Source organism: Perca flavescens, chromosome 21 (assembly GCF_004354835.1).
Source record: "Perca flavescens isolate YP-PL-M2 chromosome 21, PFLA_1.0, whole genome shotgun sequence".
In the NCBI taxonomy this organism is placed as follows: Eukaryota; Metazoa; Chordata; class Actinopteri; order Perciformes; family Percidae; genus Perca; species Perca flavescens.
In genome coordinates this window covers 11,758,052-11,781,547 of record NC_041351.1, presented here as the reverse complement: position 1 = coordinate 11,781,547, position 23,496 = coordinate 11,758,052, and the positions used below count along the sequence as shown (strand labels likewise).

At 39.1% G+C, this 23,496-nt stretch overlaps 1 protein-coding gene across 2 annotated transcripts in view; it reads right to left on the bottom strand.

Annotated features, from left to right (window-relative positions):
* adamts14 (ADAM metallopeptidase with thrombospondin type 1 motif, 14) overlaps positions 1 to 23,496 on the bottom strand; it is a 45,280-nt gene that overhangs the window by 2,499 nt on the left and 19,285 nt on the right. Inside the window, exons 5-21 of one of the 2 annotated variants that reach the window (XM_028567780.1) lie at positions 20,434 to 20,517; positions 16,147 to 16,294; positions 13,509 to 13,614; positions 9,675 to 9,818; positions 9,425 to 9,557; positions 9,165 to 9,278; positions 8,837 to 8,985; positions 7,620 to 7,792; positions 7,263 to 7,396; positions 6,064 to 6,187; positions 5,690 to 5,770; positions 3,289 to 3,452; positions 3,035 to 3,200; positions 1,831 to 1,963; positions 1,458 to 1,665; positions 756 to 885; positions 10 to 117 (exon numbers count right to left, since the gene is read on the bottom strand). In XM_028567780.1, the coding sequence (XP_028423581.1) occupies positions 10 to 117; positions 756 to 885; positions 1,458 to 1,665; positions 1,831 to 1,963; positions 3,035 to 3,200; positions 3,289 to 3,452; positions 5,690 to 5,770; positions 6,064 to 6,187; positions 7,263 to 7,396; positions 7,620 to 7,792; positions 8,837 to 8,985; positions 9,165 to 9,278; positions 9,425 to 9,557; positions 9,675 to 9,818; positions 13,509 to 13,614; positions 16,147 to 16,294; positions 20,434 to 20,517 (2,299 nt within the window). Of the gene's footprint in view, positions 1 to 9; positions 118 to 755; positions 886 to 1,457; positions 1,666 to 1,830; positions 1,964 to 3,034; positions 3,201 to 3,288; positions 3,453 to 5,689; positions 5,771 to 6,063; positions 6,188 to 7,262; positions 7,397 to 7,619; positions 7,793 to 8,836; positions 8,986 to 9,164; positions 9,279 to 9,424; positions 9,558 to 9,674; positions 9,819 to 13,508; positions 13,615 to 16,137; positions 16,295 to 20,433; positions 20,518 to 23,496 lie in introns of both variants that reach the window. The other variant, XM_028567779.1, reaches the window with a different exon arrangement.

The following is a 23,496-nucleotide window of genomic DNA, read 5'->3' as shown; positions in this document are numbered from 1 at the left end:
TTGATTTACTTGAAGAGATTTTGTGGACAGGGTTTTCATGACCCCTTTGGTGTACAGCTTCGTCTTTTATTGTGGCGTTTTCCATTGTTTCAACAGTGAGAGGAGACACTGGCTGTCCTGGAGTGGAGGACAAAATGTGGCAAAAAATATTGCTAAATAAGATATTAAACAGCAGCCGCAGTACCCCAAAAAAGCTCTTGACAACCTCTTGCTACTGTAAGAAAACAGAGACATCTTTTTAAAACCTATAATAAAGCTATAATAAACTTTATAATAACTATTAACTATAATAAAACATGTACAAGTACAATATGCAGGGCACAACCTGGACTTCTTCTTAGTGTTTTTGACAAAAAAACTAAATTTTCCACTGTGCAGAGAAACAAATGCATGTTAGTGGATCCGAGCTCTTTGAAGAGGAAGCAATGTGAAAAAAAAGCTGCAGGAGGGCACCAGTGCAGAAATGTTTTGACACACAAGCTGAAATATGTCTCAGTTTAACCAGCTGGTGTAATTCATCATACAAACTACAAAAATGTAGTCAATCACATAAAGTTTATATAACTTCCATCCAAAAGTGATTATGACTAAATGTACATAATTACAGCATAATGCAGCAGACGTTAACCACCCACAAGTCTTTCTGTATCCATAATGAAAAGAAAATGATCATGATCATGCAGAGGAAGTTTCTCCAACAGTGTTTGTAAGACTTGGTGAATATTGTTCCCTTACTACATGTTTGTGGATCTCACCTGGACAAGAACTTAGTTTGCAAATGAGGACTGTTTCCGGCTTCTCGCCCTCACATTCTCCAATGGTGTTGTCACTGGCCTTGCAAACCACCTGTCTTTGCTGAATCCCTTCGCCACAAGTCACCGAACACTGCCACACCACCAACACACACACACACACACACACACACACACACACACACACACACACACACACACACACACACACACACACACACACACACACACGTCAAAGCAATTGACTTATTAACACTTTATTTGAGAATGAGGAAATGATTCATGGCACTGTTACAGCTCTTGAAAACCACAGTCAGGGTCTATAACTGATCTACTAAATCTGGTTGCACCATTTAAAACTTAAGCAGTGTCTTGGCTATAGAGACTTCAGTAATGTGTAAATCGATTGCTTGGGAATATCTGAATCAAATCAACAGAATAAACAGCGTAAACAGGAGATACCATAGCATCATGAGCGCTTACATAACTGCCAAAAACAACAGTTTTATGGGGCCAAGGTACTGTACATATTAAATATTCAGTAACAACAAATGGCTACCTAAGAATTAGTTTGTGTGGTGCAACCCACTTTACAGTAATTTAGTAATGCGTAAATCTCCACTTAGTAAACATTTATGTGACAACTAGGCTAAGTTTGAACTCAACAAGAGCTGGTGCAGCAGGCTGTCCTACTGACTCACTGACCTGAGACCACGCTCCTGTCCTCCACTGGGCGGGGCATGTTGTGTGGTTACAGGCCTTCCTCGTCTCCGGCCGATTCTCGATGCAGTGTTTGCTGTGGACGGGCCTGTTGGTGCCGTTGTGAAGCGCCTGCATGCACTGCACCGCCCTGGTCTGGTAGCCGAGCTTCCCGCAGGTCTTACTGCAGGGACTCCACTCTTCCACGACCCACCTGTCAGCACAGCAGGCTCTTTAAAAAGGTCTTCACATCACACAACTGTTGAACAGCTCCTATATTCCATGTCAGGGTGGACACTTGAAGCTGAAGCCATTATTATCACTTTGAATGCCTCGCTAGCTATTCAAATATAACCATCTATAGCTGGAGGGCACTCACGTGGGCTGGTTGCACTCTTGGACATTGCAGCGTTTGCGAATGGGTTTGGGCTTTTTGCTGGTTTCACAAAAGTTTCGATGTACTAAACGGCTGTCACTTTTCCTCCTGCATCCATATTTTGTGTACTGTATGCCTGAAAGGTGGAAAGTGTACAAAATTAAACTTCCAGCAAGATCATACACACATACTGTATAGCATAGTTAAATACCCAAATCTGAAATCCAAATGTTTTTAACTTGCTTAATTTTCATCTAGAGCTACAACTAATTTCAAGTTCCTAAAGTCCAATTTTCTTTTAATTTTGGCTTTGTTTGTTTTGTCTGTCCAAAAAAAAAAAAAAAAAAAAATCAAAAGGATATTTAATTTATAATGACTAAAAACAGGAAAAAGAAGCAAATATTCTAAAATCTATATATATACTAATAATTGGAAATAGCAAATGTTTATCATTTGGCATGAATTATTTAAATGATTAGCAAAACTGTTTTTCTATGAATCAACTATTAGATTAGTGATAGAATATTATTATTATAGTCACTGACTATTTTTCTCAATAGATTAACAATAACAAGATGAAAAATACTCTTTCATCTTTTCTGTTTTCTGAACACACACCAAGTAACGATCTGCAGCTTTAATTGCTTTGTTATTTAAACATACACGCCACATTGGGCCACATTGAGGGGGGCCAGCCTACTCATCTATGGGCAGAACTACATACTCATTCGAAATTTTTGTCATGCCACATAGACCACTGAGAGTGAATCTTGTGTCGGTGTTTTTGTTCAAGTGCTCTGCAGAGATCTGACACAGAAAGTCCAAACATATTACACACACATACCGCAGTCACGCAGAAAAATGTTACTTTCTTCGGCACACAGACAAACTGTAGGTATAGTGCTTTTAAATTAGCTATTGCACGTTTCAGTAATAATGTATGTATTTAGCCTATGTGAGTGTTACAACTGAAATTCCCACATACACAACACTAACAATACAATACTCATTGAAATATGTAGGCTATCTATATATGCACGGAAATTATGTGTTTTTTTGCATTTACAGGAAGTGAGATTTGACCACATGTGGTCACTCAAGAAGCACGTGTGACACATTCTACTGCCAAGTGTGAACACATGTACTTAGAGCTGTCCACTTGTGTTCGGTCCCTCAGGACAGATGTTAGAACCAGGTGAAAACTTACCTCCCCCGCAGGGTTTGGAGCACTGAGACCAGCTCTTCAGTGCCCACTCATAGGTGTCCAGTTCAGCCAGAAGAACATTGTTGTTGGTAATAAGCGGTAACAGGTCCTCATGTATGATATACTTATATGTCAGGCTGATCTTTACATCTTCTTCCTGGGGAATGACCTGCAGCGAAATGAAACAAGGTTTAGTAGAAAAACAATGAAACTCAGGAAAAAGTAAAGTGTGATGATCCTGTTCCAGTCCCACTCACCAGCACTGCAATGCCTTCATGCAGAGGACCAGTTGTTTTTAGCGTCTCCTTTCCACCATCGAGTAAATACTCCCACTGTAAACCATTTTCGATGAATGTCTTTGTTTCAGCGTCTTCACTTTTTGAATTCAGTATGAAGTTTCCAGTAACTTGATTCTTCACAGCTGTCAGTAATAAGTGAAAAAAAACAGTTTTCTTCATGCATGTGTGGTGGAAAAGAATGTGTGCACATCATGTAACTTTTAGTTTCATTCATTAAAAATCTCAAAGATTGAACACAAATTCAGGATGTACCCCTCCCCCGCCAAACAACTGAGATTTTCCTTTTAGCAGGGAACGTGTCAGTACGTATTTTGAGATGTTTGGCGCTGTGGTTAGCCAACGGTAATTTCTCCAAGTTGTGTGTCATCTCTTCTTCCCATGAGCTAATAAAAGCCATAGAGGAAAAGAGTGGAGAAAAGAGGAGAGGGAAGGTTTGGGCTGAATGCCTCGGTGATCCTGACTCACCATCGTCAGTCGTACAGAGAGCTATTGTAAGTTGAAAGATACAAGTCTGTCACTCCTTCTTAAACCTGTGTAGACATACTCCAGTCTCATTATTTCTGACACAAGGCTTCAAATTGCATTTACAGATAAAGCCTATATTAAGCTTAAACGGAATCTCATTAGCGCAGCAGTGTCGCTTAAATTAGAAAGCTATATTTTTATTTTCCTATCACTACAACAGCACCTGTTAATGTGTGGTGCTTGCACTGACATCTATAATAATCCATCGGGAGATATAACATAGATGTCAACAAGGGGTGATCATTTTTGTCTGTCAACTCTTCCCTGTTAAAAAAGGTTCTCACATTAAGCTGTTTGTTAGATTAGGTAGATGGAATATAAAACATAGCACACCACGCTAATTTATTATTAGGGATTATGAAATTCTTCGTTTTACAACTACTTCAATAATTTCAAATTCAGACGAGAAAACACAGGCGGTGACTGACATTTGCAGACTTTTTCTTAACAGAAACTTTACTTTGCACCAATCTGGACAGAAGTTGAATGACAGAATGAATAACAAGCTTCAGCTTCGTCCTGCTTGGACATATTGAACATATTGTTTGTAACACTTTATAGATACTGTTTTTCCTTTTGGTGTGTTGCTACACACTTGTTGTGTTTTTATATTTTATTTTATTGTTATTTTTTTTCGAAAAAAAAAAGAACAGTTTGACAAACAGAAAAGTCTTTGTAACATCAAACACCACAGGGGGGCATCGCTCCTGGCTACACATACACAAACATTATTTTTGAACTCTTAAAGTGATACTCCACTGAAAATCTATCTTTTTAGTATCAAATATGCTCTTTAAGCTTGAAATCTGGTTTGCAAAGCTACTTGGTGAAGGACAGATGTAGTCAGCGTGGTTTCACAGCAGTTACAATACATTTCAAATCTGACACGGAGTCAATGTACATCTAGTGCAGCCAAGTTGTTGCAATGAAAACTGTTAACAGTGTAGTCCATGGTCCATGGATATCCAAAGTAACCAGCAGGACATTGGGCCTCATGCAAGCTCATTTTTAGATCCTAAATTCTGGTGACCCTTGCTGGTACAATTGTTCAGTCTGAATCACAAAACCCTGAATAAACACACTTGTCGTAAGTTGCTTGTTTTAACCTGATGAATGTCACCTGTTCAGTGCATGTTTGTGAGATTTGTTCATTGGCATAACTGACACACAACATTTCATTCACAAAAATGATAACCAAAAGAGTCAAAAGAATTTTAAGTACAGTAGCCTTGTACTGTGACAGAAATAAAGAAGGAAACATTAAGTTGAATAGCCTACTAAAAAAACATCTTGCTACAGCAAAGTGTTCAATGAGTCAGATAGGAGGCAATCAAGGGGGCGTGGTAGTCATGGAGATGGACAAGGAATATTATACAGTAGGTGATGTTACACTGTTGAGTGCCACAATGCCCATCATATTGATTTTGGTAACATATTTAAACTCCAAATTCAATCAGATTATGCGACTAAAATAAGTCAAACAAGTTTTTGTTGTCTTAAATGACTTGTTCATGCTCCTTAAGAAAGAATGTGTTCGTATGAGTGGCTCTTGCATGAGGATTTTTGAATCCTGCGAGTGCCACAAATTGGATTCCTTTTATCTCCATTGAATTGGAGTGGTGAGAAGAATCCCTGCCATATACTGCCAGTCTTACAAGGTAAATGAGCCAACAATTACAATGTGATGTGGTCATACACAGAAACACACGAACAAGAAACCTGTAACATTTGGAAAACAACTGGTCTTGTGAATTTTAGTCACAAACTGATTCTGTTACTTAACACCAATAGTATCACGTGTTTCCACGGTTGGAAAAGGATGTGACACACTCACCAATTATATGAGGGGAAGTCTCGTTCTCTTCGATAACTATGTGGCGGGCTCCTATTGGGATGTCGAACATTTTCAGCATTCCTACCAAGACAAAAAGACACGGCCCGTTTCAGCTTGGGGCCTTAAACAGCCGGCACTGTTAGGGGCTGTAATAGCAGCCAATTATTAATGAAATCAAATTATTTAAATTTGATCCTTTGTTGGATGAAAGTTTGGTGGGATACGGGTTGTGGTTAAACACAGATATGGGAATATGTGTTTAAGGCCTCTGGATTAGTTCATTTAAACTTAAATAATGAAAGTCTCATATAATGACTCATCTGAAGCAGAGTTGCTTACTTCAGCAATGGCCTGTCCACGTCGCTGATAATTACCATTCTTTTTGGGCGTCTTGGTGAGTGTCAGCTTCACGGTGCGACAGTGGGAGTTGTCCCCCTCGCACACTCCACATTTGTCCTCTTGTTTGTACGAGCCAACCTCCTTGTCGCAGCCCACATGCTGTTTGAGAGAAAGGCAAAGACAAGTCAATCAAATCAGGGCAACGCTGCATCTGAATTTTATGCAGACTGAGATTGCTCCACTAGGAAAGTGATACCATGGGAAAAACGCTGCAGGCAACTGGTTTGGATGTTTAAGATGATGCATTTTGGAAACACACCCAGACATAACAGGAATGTAGCCAAAACACGGAGCGGTTGGCCTGCCACAATAGAAGTTTCAACTTTATGTTCAAGGTGAATGTTGAGACAAAAGAATGTATGTGTGTGTAAAGAGGTGTGCAGCCGTCAAATATCTGCATAACTCTTTCTAAGGGCACTTTTTTAATCATCAAAATGCGCTTGAGTAAAGGTTAAGGCTCTAAGGAACAATGGCATTTCCAATCTCAGCTCATTCAGTTCAGTTCAGTTCAGTTTATTTTTGTCATTGCTACATCATAACAACGAAATATTGTTAGAGCAAAAACAAACAGACAGGCATATAATTTTAAGCTGTTCACCCGTTTGCCTTATCTATATATGTCCCTATGAAAATAATTTACCTATGACTTTGTACCTAATTTAATTTAACTCCCCATAAATACCCCTAGAATGACTTTGTACCTAAGATAACTTCCCATAAATCCCAGAAAAACCCCATAAAGTGCTATGTCCATTAAAGTGCATGGTGCAATCGATAAATTGTTGTAGTATTTTTGCAGCAATGCAATGTCCAGGTCACAGGTATTGATGGTGTATGGGCAGTGACATTATGTCACAAAGGGATGTCCGATGGGGAATGGGGGGTAGTAGTAGCTCATTGTCAGGTGATAGTTATTATTACATACAGTATTCCTCCTGGTGCTCAGTTGCTTGAAGATGCTGATCTCATGCATAGAAATTATTGCAATAGGCAACAGCACGTGTGTATTGATTTATTTATTTTGTAGTGTTTTCATGTCATCTTAAAAAAAAGCAATTACGTGTATTTACATAACAATTTATATTTTTATCTTACTTTATATGGCCTTTAATTTATAACTTAAAACACGCCAAGGTTTGTGTTTGTGAATGCACGTAGTTTAGCAGAGACATACCAGACACTCTCCTCGGGCGCACACGCTGAAGGGCTCTGAGTAGCTGCAGCGGGTCCCATCGTGCATCACCTGGTTCATGAAAACCACCTCTCCTGTTTCTTTTGATGTACAGCTCAGCTCACACTTACGGGCCTCTGGAAACACAAAAGCACACACTTTGGTTCATGCAAATATCTTCAGAATCTGAGAAAGACATCAACAGGACACAGAGGAGAGATAACACCCACTTAAATCGAAATATGCGTGAGAGCAGCTGCTCCTGCATATGTAATCTGTCCCACTTGTTGCTTTGCACAAAACTTTAAAGCAAACCTCTGAAAGAGAGAGCCAATTTTGCTTCGCTTTTTACAGACTTACCATCTGGGTGCTCATACGGTAGCCAGGTGTGCTTGATGTTGTTGTGGTATTTGTTGCTCCTTTGGATGCACTGCTGAGCACGGAAGTCCTCGTAAGGGCCAGCACACTCCTCCGTGTTGCACATCTGGTAGTCAAAAGCAGAGCCGGGGCAATCTCGGCCACCGTAGGCAGGTCTGATAAATAACAGAAACAAAATGATGCCCTTAAAGAAGTTTTCCATCATGATATTCCTAAAGATCCAAAGATTGTCCTTCTTGGTATAATTCCAGGAGGTTTTGAAGGAAAGGCTGGATTTAAAAAGTATGGGAACTTTATGAGATGGAACAAATAACATGTGGACTAAAGCTCTAAAACCCCAATTTATTAAGAAGTGGATTCCTGCAATCCATTCTATACTCTCTTAAACTACATATATACTATACATTTTTATAATAATTGACACTTCTTCTTTCATATCCTTATGAGACACATTCTTTAGGTGGAGGTAGGGAGGGGCATTGTTACTTAATGTATTCTGTTTCTTTAAATTTTATAAGCAGTTTGAAACTGAAGAAGAAAAACTGACATGTTACAAAGTTAAACTGTATTTTAATGTTACTAGAATAATACGATGATTAAATATGGGTAATAAATACTGTAAATAATGAGCAAAGCAATCAAAACTTTAAACAGTGTGAGCATTGCTGCAGTTTAAAGTTTGGTAGTGTAATGTTGATGATATACCCCTAGAATAATGACTTCATTTCCAAACAGTGCATCAGTTTAACAAAGGTGGACTGCCGGATAGTCACACCAAAACCGGAAACAAATGCTTGTAAAAAGGTCGAAAGGCCTTTTAAACAAACCTGGTACCTGCAAAAATCAGAATTGTGAAGGCTCACAAATTAAGATAAATGCTTCATTATATCCTGTCAGAGTAAGCTATAAAACTGAAAAATTTTCTAAATGAAGAGAAAAAGGCATCATGTAAAACTTTATATAAACAGTAACAAATTGGCAGAGATGCCTACAGTAGCTCACACCCTTTCAAGTCAAGTTAAAGCAAACTTAATCAAAGCCAGTGCTGGATCACAAACTGTCCATGCTCTCCAGCTCTGCATTCACACTTTTACTGCATCATCTGTTGGATGAGCAAGCAAAGCTTATAAACTATTTGGCCCCCTGGAAAAGTAGCTGATTTTGTTTCAGTGTGTTCTCTTTTTCTTGCTCTCACTCACGGAGGGTTGTTACACTGTCTGCTGCGGGAGCGAACTCCACCTCCACATGTCCTGGAGCAAGAGCTGAATTTGGACCAAGATCCCCAACTCCCATCGTGGCCCTGAGGCTGCTGGCTGGATCTCCAGATGCAATGGCCCTTGAAGCACCACTAAAAATATGACAAAGACAGGAGAAAAAAACTCAGTGCTAAAAGACAGACAGAAAGAAGAAAGGTAAAAAAAAGTCCAGACTAATGACTGGCTTTTTGGTTTTCTCTTTAGATCTCAGAGAGATCCACTCTACAAAAACAAAATTATAATTCAAAGCTCATTCAGAGACATTTCCCACCTTTCCTGGTGCACACTCTGTTCCATCCACCGGAGGACCTTTTTTGGTTTTACAAAAGTACTGGTTGTCTGGGTGACTGCACCACAGTTGCTTGCAAGGGTCGTAGGTTCGAAACTAAATGAGAAAACAGCAATTTTGTGCATCAGGTATTCCTTTTGGAAATGTAAACAAACTCATTAATTTAACTTCACCCTTACTGTACATCACTGTCATTCAAATCAGTTAATATTTTGGAGATTACACAGGCGTGAAGGACTTACAGCAGTGCACATTTTATAACCAACACCAAAATCAAAGCGGCACTGCTCGTCCATTGAATAATTTATTCCAGGGAGCTCAGGAAGCTTAGGCCACTTGTGTTCAAAGGGATCATCCAGCAGGCAGTCATAGGAGCTGAAGAAAAGATAAGAAAAATAGATTCATAGATGAGCTGTGCTCATATAAGCTGTGCAGCGTAAAACCAATAGTGGAGAAAATGAGAAGTCAGGGAGCTGGATCCACAGAACATACTGGATGTATCGATTGAGCTCCTGCTTGCTGCAACGTGACCAATGATAGCGGTGGAAAGCTGCCTGGACAAGTGGTGCCATGATGCTGCCCATACTGGTCTCATCGGCACAACGATTCCCCTGGCCGTCGTGCTCCATGCCCAGCCTGAGGGGGGAAAGAAATGGTTTATTGAACAGGAGGAGAGCAAAGTACAGGAGAAATAATTGTGAAAACTCAAAACATATTGAGTACTGATCAAAATGTGTCCATAGAATGAAGTCTTGTCCATCAAGTATTGAAATTTGGCCATTGATCAGATATTTCCTAATCTTAAAACCACTGATTTATTTTGTCTTTTATTTTGATAGAGTTCTTCAGCTGCAACAATAAACGCTGACGCATTGAGAAGTTTGGTGTATTTCGCTAAATGAAGAAGAGGTCAAAAGTGCCACAATTTAAAAAATCCAAACTACACCCAGATGTTTTTCCTTTTTTTACTGTGATGATGATATTCATAGCAAGCAGCAGGGTTTGGGCTCTCCATGGTGCTACTAGCATCTGAAATCTTTGTACTGAAAGAAAGTGAAATGTTGTCAACTTGAGCTTTCTATTAGTTACAAGGTGTCACCCTCTAAGTTATATTGGCTGATTTACTCTGAACACGATGACATTTCCATACACATTCTGGTTGAGTTTGGAACATCATTTCTCATTTGCCACTGACACAGTGACAGAGCCTCGTGGAGACCGGTGGTTGTTAAATGCCAACAAACTAATTAACATTTTTCTTTTTTTTGGGATGAAATGATGGTGTCTAAGTTCACTGGCCATGATAGCAGCCGGTGCTCGTGTAGGAACATGCTTCAAGCTCTTCACAGAGACTGATTAAAGAAATCCTCGATGAGAAAACTCATTGAGTTACAGAAGCTAGTGGAACAGCAGAGGGGGCAGGATGCTGCTGGCATCAGTCTTTTATTTGCAAAATTGAAACATTTAAATATCTCTCAAATATACACTGTATATACTTTCATATCCACCTACCCTAGATATATAAGCAACCCGTTATATTAATACTTCTTTATTTATTCCAACACCATTAGCATTGCCCTATTGTTTACTGTTTAAAACCATCATAGAGCTGTTTGCTTACGTGTGTGTATATTTATATATACACTTTTATTATATACAAACTCATATCTGTACATAGTATCAAAATGTTAATGTCCGTCTTTGTTGTCTTTGTTTTAAGCCATATGTCCTTCTATTTCTGTGTATGCACTTCCCTGCAGAGTTGCAAAAGCACTGGATGTGCACATAGTTCACTCACTAAATAAAGCATTACTAAGTAATGTGACCCTCATCACATCACTCAAGTATCTGCTATCTTGTATGTTTAATAAAGGATTATCTTGATTTTAGCAATGCCAGTCTGTCGATATTCTGGTATGTTAGGTTGTGATTATATGAAAAGGACAGCGAAACAGGGATAGCAGGACGTAATGGACATAATGGACGTCAGTTTCTACGTTTTTACCCTGATTTTTGTTCAGGTGCCTTGTAAAAGTTGTTCTTACTGCAAGAGGACACTGTTTACCACAGAAGATGACACTAGAAAGTGGGGAAGAAAAAGGGGACAAAGATACAAAGAAAAGCTGATGAGAGTGCTGATGATAAACTATGATTCACATGTTTTTTCCTGGACAATAAGACAAGGTCTTTACCTGAACTTCTGTCAGCCATTTATGTCATCATATAGAGACGTTTGGGGCAATATTAAATCAGTTTTTTTTTACAGAGATGTACATGCGCATTTCAACTATGTCTCAGTCAGTCAGTCTGAGAGAAATATTTGGTTGGGCACTCTAAACCATTGAACCAAAAACACCATTACAGTGCGGATGCCGTCCAGTTTAAAAGTGGTGCATTCAATCACTGAATTAGTCATGCTCTGTCAGGCATAGCACGGAGTCTGGCCCCTTTCCACTGTTAGCAGATGACAAGGTTAGTGACCTGTTCTTCTGTTCTTTTGTGCGATGTGACAGTCAATCAAATCTGTCTGGCCACTTGTTCGATGTTCGTGGCGCAGCGGGTGGCTCAGTTCACAGACATTACATCAGAAGCCTTTAGAGCCCCATTACAGGACAGGAAGCCTGTGTGAAATGGACCTGTAGGCAAACATGATAACTCTGGTTTATGACCCAAGGCAGAAGCTGCTAATGACTCCAACTGAAGCTCAACAAGTTCATAGAGTGGATGCAGCCTGTTGCTACACTAAGCTTAATTAATAGAGAGCCATAAAGGCTGGAAAGTTAGTAACTAAATACTACTTAACTTAAAGAAGTCATACATTTTGGGAAATATGGTTATTCTCTGTTTTGCTGAGAGTAGATGAGAAAATCAATGTCTTTACAATAAATATGAAGCTACAGCCAACAGCCAGTTAGCTTAGCATAAAGATCAGAAACAGCTCCAATACTTTACTTGAAGACTATACAAGTTTCTCTACAAATATTTTTTCATTCAATAAAATAAGCCAAATGTCTCAACGCATCAGTGTTTAAAGTCGTCTAAACACAAGCAGCCGTACAAGGACTTTGCCTAAATTAAATACTGTCAAAAGGTTTTCTGGTCTAAGTCAGAAGAAATCAGTTGAACTTTCAGAAATTTCAGAACTTGACGGTTTATTATACTCAGTGCTACAGACACATTCCAGTAGATACTGAAAATGTAGAGGTTTGACTCATACTATTTGGTATAGAATTTGCTGTTACCTGTTACTAATACGTTTTAAAGTTCAATTGCAGAGCTTTAAAAGGGCCTTTTAAACATTGTGGTATTTTTTGTTATCAAAAGTTTTCCTATTTTAAATGATCCATGTATAAATCAAATTATATAATGCAAAATCAATGTTTAAACATAATCTCCCCTGGTGACACATGTATACAACATGCACTCAGTGGCCACTTTATAAGGTACACCTAATTATTCTAATCCAATACAAAAGCTCTGCTATAACATCTAATTTTATGAAACTCACAATGTTGCGTTTTTGGTGGCATTGTTGGAAATGTGTAAATTAAAATGTTGGACGTCATCTTAAAAGTGATGTTGGGGGCTCCTGGATAGCTCACCTGGTAGAACATGCACCTCACGTACAAAGGCTCAATCCTTACCGCAGCAGCCGCAGGTTCAACTCTAGCCTGTGGCCCTTTGCTGCATTCCCCTTCTCTCCCCTTTCACATCTTACAGCTGTCCTATATAATAAAGGCCTAAAATGCCCAAACAATAATCTTAAAAAAAAAAAAGTGATGTTGTATTGGACTACATTACTGTATATTGAGAGGTGTTTCATAATCTGTGTCCTTCCTATTCACTATGAGGAGGGCAAAATACTAAAATCACCTCTCAATTTAATGCAGTTCAGAAAACACAACTTCTCACTATAACCTCAATGCAAAACATATAACTGAATTGATACCTCTATGACAGTGTCAACAAAACATGAACATTATAGGCATCAGAAAAACAGACTTAATAGTCGAACAGGTGTGTTGGATTGCATTCAAATATACAGGTGTACCTGATAAAGTGGGCAAAGAGTATATGTGTATACACAACATGTGGTTTATGTACACACCTGTGAGCTGAATAACCTCATCTTGCCTGGCTGCGTACATGCATGCACATGCTGATGCAACCAGATCTTTGTTTTGTTAAGACAACATTGCCTCGTTAAAGGGCTCTCTCTACCTTTGATTACAGACTACAGTTACCATACAGAACTGTCGGCTTAATTGGATGCAGCAAGATCCTGCAAGACCCTGCTTGTCCTTTCATAGACTTGCCATTACTCACACATGGCCGGTTTCATGAGCAACCACAAAGGCGGAGGAGAAGCCGTCCTCGTGGTTCAGAGTGCAGCTCCTCAGTGGGTGGCACATCCCTGTAACTGGAGCGTAACCTGGGCAACAGAAAAGACCACACAGCCCTAATAATCAAGTACCAGGATGAAGGTCATGACATTTCCATGCAGTGCTGATGATCACGGAACAAAATTAGAGCTATAGTAAGATGTGATTGCAGTCATTGTGACGGTCTCAATCTTTTCTTGGTGCGCAGCTGGCTGTCTGACTCTAGAGCCTATACCGTGTTTCCACTGCACGATACGGTTCTTCTCTGCTCCACTCAACTCACTCGTTTTTGGTTTTTCATTAGCGAAAGTTGTGGATATTACCTAGTACTTTTTCTGGTACCACCTCGGTCGAGGTTCCAAGCAAGCTGAGCTGATACTAAAAGGTGGGAGTTAAAACACTGCTGACCACTGATTGGTCAGAGAGAACTGTGACTAGCGCAACATGGTACATCCTGCACAAACCTGTGATATTTAATTAGCCAAGTTACCATCAATAGCGAGAGCAATTTTTTAATCACTTGCCCCGTATAAAAACAAAAAAATTGCACCTTATTATCACTTGATAATGCCGGGGGTACTATCCCAAGTGGAAAATAAAAAAAGAGAAAAGGACCTAGTACCAAAAGTGGAGTCGAGCAGAGCCGTACCACGTAGTGGAAACACGGCATAAGATTAGTACATGTTAAAAAACAACATGCTGTGACGATTGCTTTAAATTATATGTTAAACCCACATTGTCTATGTGTGCACTGCTTTTGATCTGTGCCAGAAGGTTGCGTTTAGGCAGTAACACAGCACCTTGCTTAGGGCTAATGGACAGCAGATGGAAGGTGAAGGAGTCTGAACATCTCCTCACAAGAAAGTCTTGAATAAAAACAGCAAGCTTGGAAGCCTATCATCTGTACCCAGCAGACGTCTGCCACGGCATCACATTTCACACATTTCACCAAACATTTAAGCAAAGCACAAACAAACATAACTCGATCAAGAGGTGTGCAGTGATTCAGCTTAGCGCGTTTTGGTTTGGTTCAGAAGCTTGCTCGTCCCGGCCTCCTTTTGGCGGCTTTCAGATCATTTTCATGCTTTCTGACCATCAGAAGACCTTTTTTGGCATGCAGGTAAAAAGCAGAAAATGCAGCAGACAGACAGCCGGTGATGAAGAGTCTTAAAAAGCATCAAGTTATTTTGGTGGTGTTGAAAAAGAGAAACAGCTGCAGCAAGTCAGTCATATGCTACAGTGTGATCATGGTGATGTTTATCAAGGACAGTTTTTGAGTCAGATGGTTGATGGTTCTTTTCATAAATGACAACAAAATAGACACATTTAGTGCAGTGAGTGAAATAGCGAAACATGAAAGCAGTTGTGGAGCATGACCCTTTATCCGAAAGGCAGATAAGAGGAATTCAAGAGAATGCAGATTACATTCCCATGAAGGGAAGCTTTGCACATCGAAGCGAAAAGGTGCAGCAGCAGCTTTTTGTTTCTCTACTGCTGAGTGAGGAGAGAGGTGGTCTCTGTCATCTGGTTGATAAACTCAAACACTGAACATCCTGCGTGGGAAATTCCATGGCAAAGAGAGCAGATCAAAAACACTTGAAATCATTCACAGGATTTGATTACAGTGTATCAGTGCATGTATGTTACTACGGTGTGTGTAGTGTTTGTAAATGTGGCAAACTCAAGATCAGTTTACAAAGATTTATTCAGTTCCTTTTGCTTTGCAGCTATTTTGGATGTTCTTCTATTTTACCCACAGCCACAATATATATGCATTTAGAAATAGAATCTACCATCTCACAGCTAAACTTTGACAAGAGAGTGCGATGTCTGCTTGTGACCCTGAGACACAGCACTGGATCCAGCCCAACACCATAGAAACTGGGCTTGTTATGAACACAACACAACGGCAGCTATGGCAACATCTGGAGGTGTGACAAGCAAACCAGGTAGCTTTGGGTTATCCTCTTAACATGACACGTGTGCTTTAAAAGTTAAAAGTATACACAGGTCAATGCAAGATATTGAACTTGAGCGCAGAGGATGTTTGTTCATCCTGGACCAAGTTTCTCTGGCGGTTAGGCTGCTCGCTTCAATTTTTTTTTTTGAAGGGCTGAAAAGAAGAAATACAGCATGAGACAAATGCTAAACCGACAGAACATGTATGGTATGAAACTCCTCCAAAACGACTGCATACATGTATTATTAGGACTGAGTGTAGAAAAGTTCATACTGAACTTTACCCAACTGAATAAAAAAACAACAATTAGTTTACATATACAAGAATCAAACATTTCTGTTTTTTCTCTACATGCCAAAAACCTTCGTGAACAATATCAATCTTAATTTTTCATATCCAGGGTGGCATCAACGTCAAGTCACCAAGGTGTTGGAAAGCTTCTCAGTAATTATTTTCCTGTGAGGTCAAATTGGGTTTGCGACCTCAGCTGCAGCCTCCACTTTTAAGTTTCCATCGACCTTACCTGGGCAAGACTTGAAGCCAACCCTTTTGTGAATGGAAGCAGATATCAGCACTCAGTCTGCACAGTCCTCGATCGAGAAAAATACAGTACCTTGCATACCTGCGGGACCAAAATCTTGCCTTGTGAGGAAGATGGCGTGATCGTGGTACTCGGCGTGGTCAGGATCACGGCGCTGCTGCGTGTTGGCCCATCGACACACCTGCTCCAGGCTGCGGGATGGGTTGCCACGCTCGATCAGACATATCGACTGCGAGGAATACAAGGACCAGGAAGAATGTTTTACCACTCAATCTGTGAATAGAATTAGTAACCATGGGGGAGAAAGCTCATCTTGATTCACTCTAAAGGACACTGCTCTTGTTAAGGTGGAAGAAAAATACAATGGCATAATAACTGAATTAAAGCTGGGGCCTCAGACTCAGATTGTTAGAAAAACTCATAGCTTTGGGATTATAGGTTATAATTAATAAGTTTTACTTTGCTATGAAATCTGTAATCAAGAGAAAGCTTTGATCTGTTTAGAACATAGCTCCTCTGCCTTTATACGTTTTGAAAAAAATGTACAGTAGGTCAAATAAATAATAACTTTACTGTTTAAAAAATAATTAAAAGTCATTGCACTTTAATCAATCAGCATCACATCTATTTTACTTGGATATCACTCAAGTATTTTTTACTCATTATAAAATAATAATGTTTTCATGGGGTTCTTAAACTAGACTTTGTTGTGATGTTCCTAATAGGCAGCAACATAAGTTCAGTTTGTATTGCACTTAATTAAAATATGTGTGCATGTAAATTAAATTCATGTGGGACATAGAAAGCAGATATTGCTTCCCCTGTGCTATCCAACAGGACCCAATTTGCATTGTGAACTAAAAAAACAGCCATATGTGTGTGTGTGTGTGTGTTTTTCCCCCACAAACTGGCATTGAATTACAACCGGAGGCAGATGATTTCCAAGTGGAAACTGTTGTTGGAAACTAAAATAGCATAATAAAGTGGAAATAATCTTTTCTTTTGTCTTCTATGTTGTAAAGCCAATTCAACATCATAATTCAAGGATAATGTAGTGTGCTAGTTGACAACAACACAGCCCATACCAAAGGGTACATCCAGATGGACTGGTAAAGCATTTGTCTTTCTTCTCTGAGTGTGCGCTGGTGACAAATTCAACACATTTGAGCTCATCTAATTAGTGCTGTGTAAACAGCCTATCTCTGCTTTGGCAACCAGACAAGAGAAACAAAATGCCCGGCCTCCAGGCAGCATCAGTCAGTTATGTAGATTAAAAGGCACTGAAGCATAATAACTCACTGGTTACTGTCACCATGCACATCAATTATAATATATCTGTACCTCATTGCTACACAATCTGCAGCCTGCTAACGACAGAATACGTAAAAGGTTAAATAACATAGCAACAGGTGAATGGAAAAACAAATTCATCCAAACATTTGTATGTTTTGACTTTGCAAACTAATACATGGAGGGATTTGTTTTGTTTTCACAGAGCTTACGTCGTAGCCTACATAAGTGGCCTGACGTTTATACTCATGCGGTGGTGTCTGCGTAGTTCTAGCGTATCTCTTTCAGAGAATAGCAGAGCCGTCATGTGTGTGTATGCATGTGGAGTGTGTGGTAGAGCGAGGGAGAGAGTGATGAGGGATTAGCTTCGGAACGAGTACCGACTCTGGAGGCGTAGACGGAGAAACAAAGTGTCTCCCCTGTGCTTTCTGACCATGGTCAGGCATATGATGCAGGAAAAGTTAACCCTCTCCTTGATTTCATGTTGTTTATGTAAAAAGGAGGACCTGGAAATAAGTAGGGGGAAATGAGAAGGGGAAATAAGTAGGGGGAAATGAGAAGGGGAAATGAGTAGGGGGAAATGAGAAGGGGAAATAAGTAGGGGGAAATGAGAAGGGGAAATGAGTAGGGGGAAATGAGAAGGGGAAATAAGTAGGGGGAAATGAGAAGGGGAAATGAGTAGGGGGAAATGCGATGCTACTAAGCCACGGCCAAGCGGACCAATCACTGTTCTTAGGGTCTGCGTTGCTACTAGACCAGATAAGAACTGGGCTGTGTGCAATAGTTGTAATTATGCTGCTCTTATCCTGTTTTTAACTCTATTGTGTATGCATTTGCGTTGTATTTATTTATTATGGGGAACTGTGTTGTGTATGAAATGTGTGTTTATGTGTGAGCTGCTGGACACTCAAATTTGTTTGTGCTCTGCATTGTATATGTGTTATACGATTTGTCTGTTACATAAACATAATATCAGTTCCCACTCAGTGTTATTATCCTCATGCATAATGTACTTTTTTCGCCTCAAGTTCATTTAACAGCTCTTTCGCACTGAGTTTAAATTATAATAATTATTAAATTATTTTTTTAGCATCACTTCTGGCTACACCTGTCAATCAAACCACATGCTGCTAACGGACCCTAAAAAGCCAGGGGCCCCAAAATACATGGAAAGTGTGATCTTTCCCTTTTTATTTTGGTGTCATAATTTCACCATTCACAGATACACTCCTTAATTCCGTTATAGCACCCGATAGCACCTTAGTGCTGTAACATATTTTGGAAATATACCATATAATTCTTTAGGAGGGAGCTATGACAAATTTCGAAAATCATGGCCGCTATAATAAAATCAGCCAGTGCGTTAACATGAACACAAGAAACCAAGTTACTCAGAGAAATCCGCTTGTGCAGTAGGCTACCTGTAGTTTTACTGTAAATACACTTATACATGCACCGGCACATTAACATCCCTAACCTTAATTTGCAAACATTGCTTTCTTATTTTAACTATAGTACTGTTAGAATGCACTTTTTTGCTTTATGCCACTGACAGAACAGACTACATAAAACGTAGTGACATAAAACGTGTCTGAATCTTATAAATATTCACTTCTAAACCTTCCATCTTTTCATTTAATGAAAAGCAACACTTTCCCTGTCGGAAGTCTTTGTCATGCACATGCTCTCATGTAAAAAGCTGATTAGAAACCCAATTACATGTATGCATGGCCAAGATGTTGTCTTTCTCCAGAAGAAGTCTGGCTCAGGTTTCTCTAATCACCTACCCCAATTACGGAAGCCAGCGATTTTCAGATACATGACACTAAAGAATCAGATTACTGCAGAAAGTCGACTGTAAGTAAGTTATTAAATGCATAGATATGTCTTAGATGAACAGTTCAGCATTTTGGCAAATAAGCTTATCACTTTCCTGCCAAGAGTTAGAGAAAAAGTATGAAAAGATAGATACAGCTCTGATGCCTGTACGGTAAATATGTGTTGCTTAGCTTAGCATAAACACTGGAAACAGCTAGCCTGGCTCTGTTTAATGATAACAAAATCTGCCTACCAGTACCTCTAAAGCTCACTAGTTAACACGTCATATCACAGTTGTTTAATCCATACAGGCCTTTGGACAGAGCCAGGCTACTGTAGCTGTTTCATCCTGTTTTCTCTTTTTTCTGTTTGTCTTTATGCTATCTATCTATATCTAAAAAGAGCAATCAGGATAATAAATCACACAGAGTATTATGAGCACACTAATTCTCTGTTTTTGAATTCACAATTGCTGAAATTTATGGATATTGTTAAATTCAAAACTGCACAATTTATGTTTAAAGTTAAAGAAAATAATTCACCATGTAACATACACGCAATGTTTAATGATAGAGACGGGGGATATCATCTAAGAGGAAAATGTATGTTCAAACAACCTCTTGTGCGAACTGCTGTTAAAAGCATGCGTTTCAGTTTGTGGGGTGACCTTGTGGAATGGACTGAACAATAACATCAACCAGAGCCATAATATCATTCAGTTCAAAAAAGATTAAAGAAATTAATATTTGACCAATACAGAAAGGAATAGAGCAAAACGTAGGAATGGAATTGTAATGTAAATGTATTGTTGTATACTGTTATATGTAAGACCTGGAAGATTGCATGCTGTATTTGTTTATCTATTTGTTTTGTAATAATGTGATATTGTGAAGAACGGGCAGGACTTTTTTGGTCTTTGGTAAATTCTGAAAAAATTATTATTTTCATTTTGTGGTCAACATTGTTGACAGTTCGAGATAAATGATAAATCAAATCAAATCAAAATCTTTTTCACTAAAAGTTGATGCTGTGTCTGGCAAAATTAAAGTAACATTCTATGTTTTTTCTTTCTTGTTTCCATTCCATCACTTCCTGTAGGCAGTAACAGCAATGTAATATTACACATACGTTTAAATCACTGTTGTGTTATGAATCAACAGGGCCACCAACTGAGACACATTTATATGTCGGGCACCAAATGCCTTGGAAAGCTGTTTGAAAATATAATAGAAAATAACTGCAAAGTGTGCCATAGCTCACCTGTCGGTACCCGACCATTATCATCCGAACAAGGACAACATTTATGTTGGTTCCCAAAGATTCATCGTGGTAGATTTCATCAACCTGAAAAGAAAGGAACATTATCCGTCACTGATCTGAGGGATGAAATAAACAAAATAAAATTAATTTGATGAAGGTTACTGAGAACGTCTCACAATTCTAAGCCTACATAGATGATGATGTACAGGCCATCTCTAGTTTCTGGATTTTCCAAGGGATACAGTTTATTATCACTAAATACATAATGAAAAGAGTAAAGAAGATACTTATGGTCGTTCAAAGTATGCAAATCAGAGACCTCAACTGGCATCAACAGATTTGAAAAAAAAATAGTGAAGCTTGGTTGTCAAACTGCAACAGTGAGCTCATGTTTACCCCACCACGCTAGTGTGTGATGCTTAATACCCAGGGTAATCAAAGGCATAAAAAAGAACAAGTAATGCTGTTTGTAGTTGTTTGAGCTGCTGGAATGTATTATGTCTTCATCAATAACACAACAATGAAGCAACTAACCAACAATTCACCTCTCTCTTGGAAGTCAGTCTGATTTATCCCAAATTTGCTGAAGCAAATAGCAATCAATTGTTTTAAACTGCTCTGATAGTGATCAGTACAAACACAATTGATGCTTGTATGTCGCTGCTTCCATACATTTTATTTCTGACATACAGCCTACCAGCGGCATCCTGAAATATTAGCTTTCTAAAGAAACCTCTTTATAGAGTTTTCTGAGTCATTGCCCATGTGCCTCCTTCCATTTTATAAGTCTCTCTCTTGGTTTGGTACACGACAAGCATGTATCCAGCCTATAGAAGTCAGCACTTGACTACCCCCTTACTCTAAACTACCATTAGTTTCACCATTGTCAAAAAGGCAGTTGCCAAGCAACTGTTAAAAACAGTTGAAGGTATATCCATCTGGCCTTCACCAACACCATGCCAAGACTGCTCCCATGCCAGTCACATTCATGTTGTGCCTATGAGTGCAGACTCACACTATTGTAATATCACTGGGTTTATACAGCTTTTGATAACTGCATGATGCCATTTTACTCAAGAGACTCTGGCACTGGGTGGGCATAACTGGAAAATGTAAATTGAGTTCTTCCATTTTATACAACAGTGCCTGGTAGCAAGGCTCAATACATAGGGTAGTTCTATTCAGTATATGCTCCCCGTAAATTAACGCTGTTGTGCTGATGATACCAAGATGTATGTTTCATTTAAACCTAAATGTTTTAACAATAACCATGCAACTCTGCTTTTCTGCTATTAAAGACTGGATGGCTTCTGACTTCCTAAGGTTGAATACTGACAAAAGCTCTGGTAAATGGCCCAGAATTATCTCTTAACTCAGGCAAACAAAAGCATTTTTTTGTCTGTGTGCCAAAACTTAATTTTGCACAATAATGGAACAGTTTAACCTTTTGGGAAATATGATTATTCGCTTTCTTGTCAAGAGTTAGATGAGAAGATCAATACCATCCTCTACCACTCTCTGTACAGCCAGAAAATGGTTAGCTTAGCATAATTAACGTCCGTTACATTCAAGCCATTGCCAAATGAGTTGCTACAAAGCTAATTAAGACTATCAGCTCCACACAACTCAGTCTGTATTTCTCAGTATTGCTATGTTAAGAAAATTGTGGCATCCGGTGACTTTCCCGCGCAGAAACTCGAGTGAAGATAATTACCTCTTCTGAAGAGTCCATCAAGTTTTTTTAATCCTCCTGTCCTCCTTAGCTGCTAGCAACTGCGTGGAGGAGAGGTGGGGGAGCGTGCGCGATCACGTAAGGCTTGTATCATGTGGATGCACCGACAGTGTGGTTGTCATTATTTATAATTCATCATGGGGGCGACAGAAACTACGCACTATAGCTTTTATTCAATTAAATTACATTTTTACTTTTAATTGATCCCATTGGGGAAATTAATAAAATAAAGAAAAATAATAAAAAAATGTCACTCTGTTGTTAGAACACCCTACACACAGGCCTGAAATACACACACATGCTGTCCTATAGGTCCTATACATGCACAAATGGAGAGATGTCAGAGTGAAGGGGCTGCGACTACTGGACAAGCGCCCCGAGCAGTTGGGGGAGTTCAGTACCTTGCTCAATAGCACCTTGGCAGTGCCCAGGAGGTGAACTAACACAATAGACTGGAAACAGGGGGAAACCTGGCTCTGTCCAAAGCTAAAAATCCACCAACCCGATAATTAACATTGTTAAATCTTGTTTGTTTAAAAAATAAAAAGTAATGTAATGTAATGTAATGTAATGTAGTTTGTGGTTTTACAGGAAATTACATGTTGAAACTATTTCTTAGGCCAGTGACTTCAGACTAGCTGTTCACACTAGCTTCTAGTCTTTATGCTAAACCAAGCTACCCATCTACTAGCTTCACATATAGCGTACAGACATGAGAGTGTTTTTCATTTTCTCACCTCTTGGCAAAAAAGCAAATAACTCTAATAGTCTTGTCCCAATCCTGGTTTCCACAGATCAGGTCAATATAGCCCAACACTGAAGTTGAACAAATGGCCAAGACTAAGCACAGAAAACCTACAACATGAACAACCTTCCCCTCAGTGTGATATTAACAGAGTACAGTAAACACACATTTTAAAATAACTTCAGTCTGACATGTATCAACTGTATTATGTAATTTATACATTTCTTTTAAATTTAATTTCTGTTCATTATAACGCAAACAATTATTGTTTACTACTTACGCTGCAAACAGCTACAAAGAATGTATTTTGAATACTTTGCAGTGTAGAATTTAAACTGATCATGGTTTTGTTAGTATCGCTTTTCTGTTGATCACCTCTCAGCCTGTCAATAACAATGATCTACCAACGGTCATTGAATAACTGGTGTGTGAAATTCACAAGAGGCCTGAGGTGAAGTCCAATGTTCTCATTAATGCTACAGCAGAGGCGCTAAACAGCTGGGATGTTATATCTGTCCATACACTTTAATCTTTCCAGCTGCTACTGATGAAAGAAACCCTACAAGTAGTAATTTGAAATGAATGA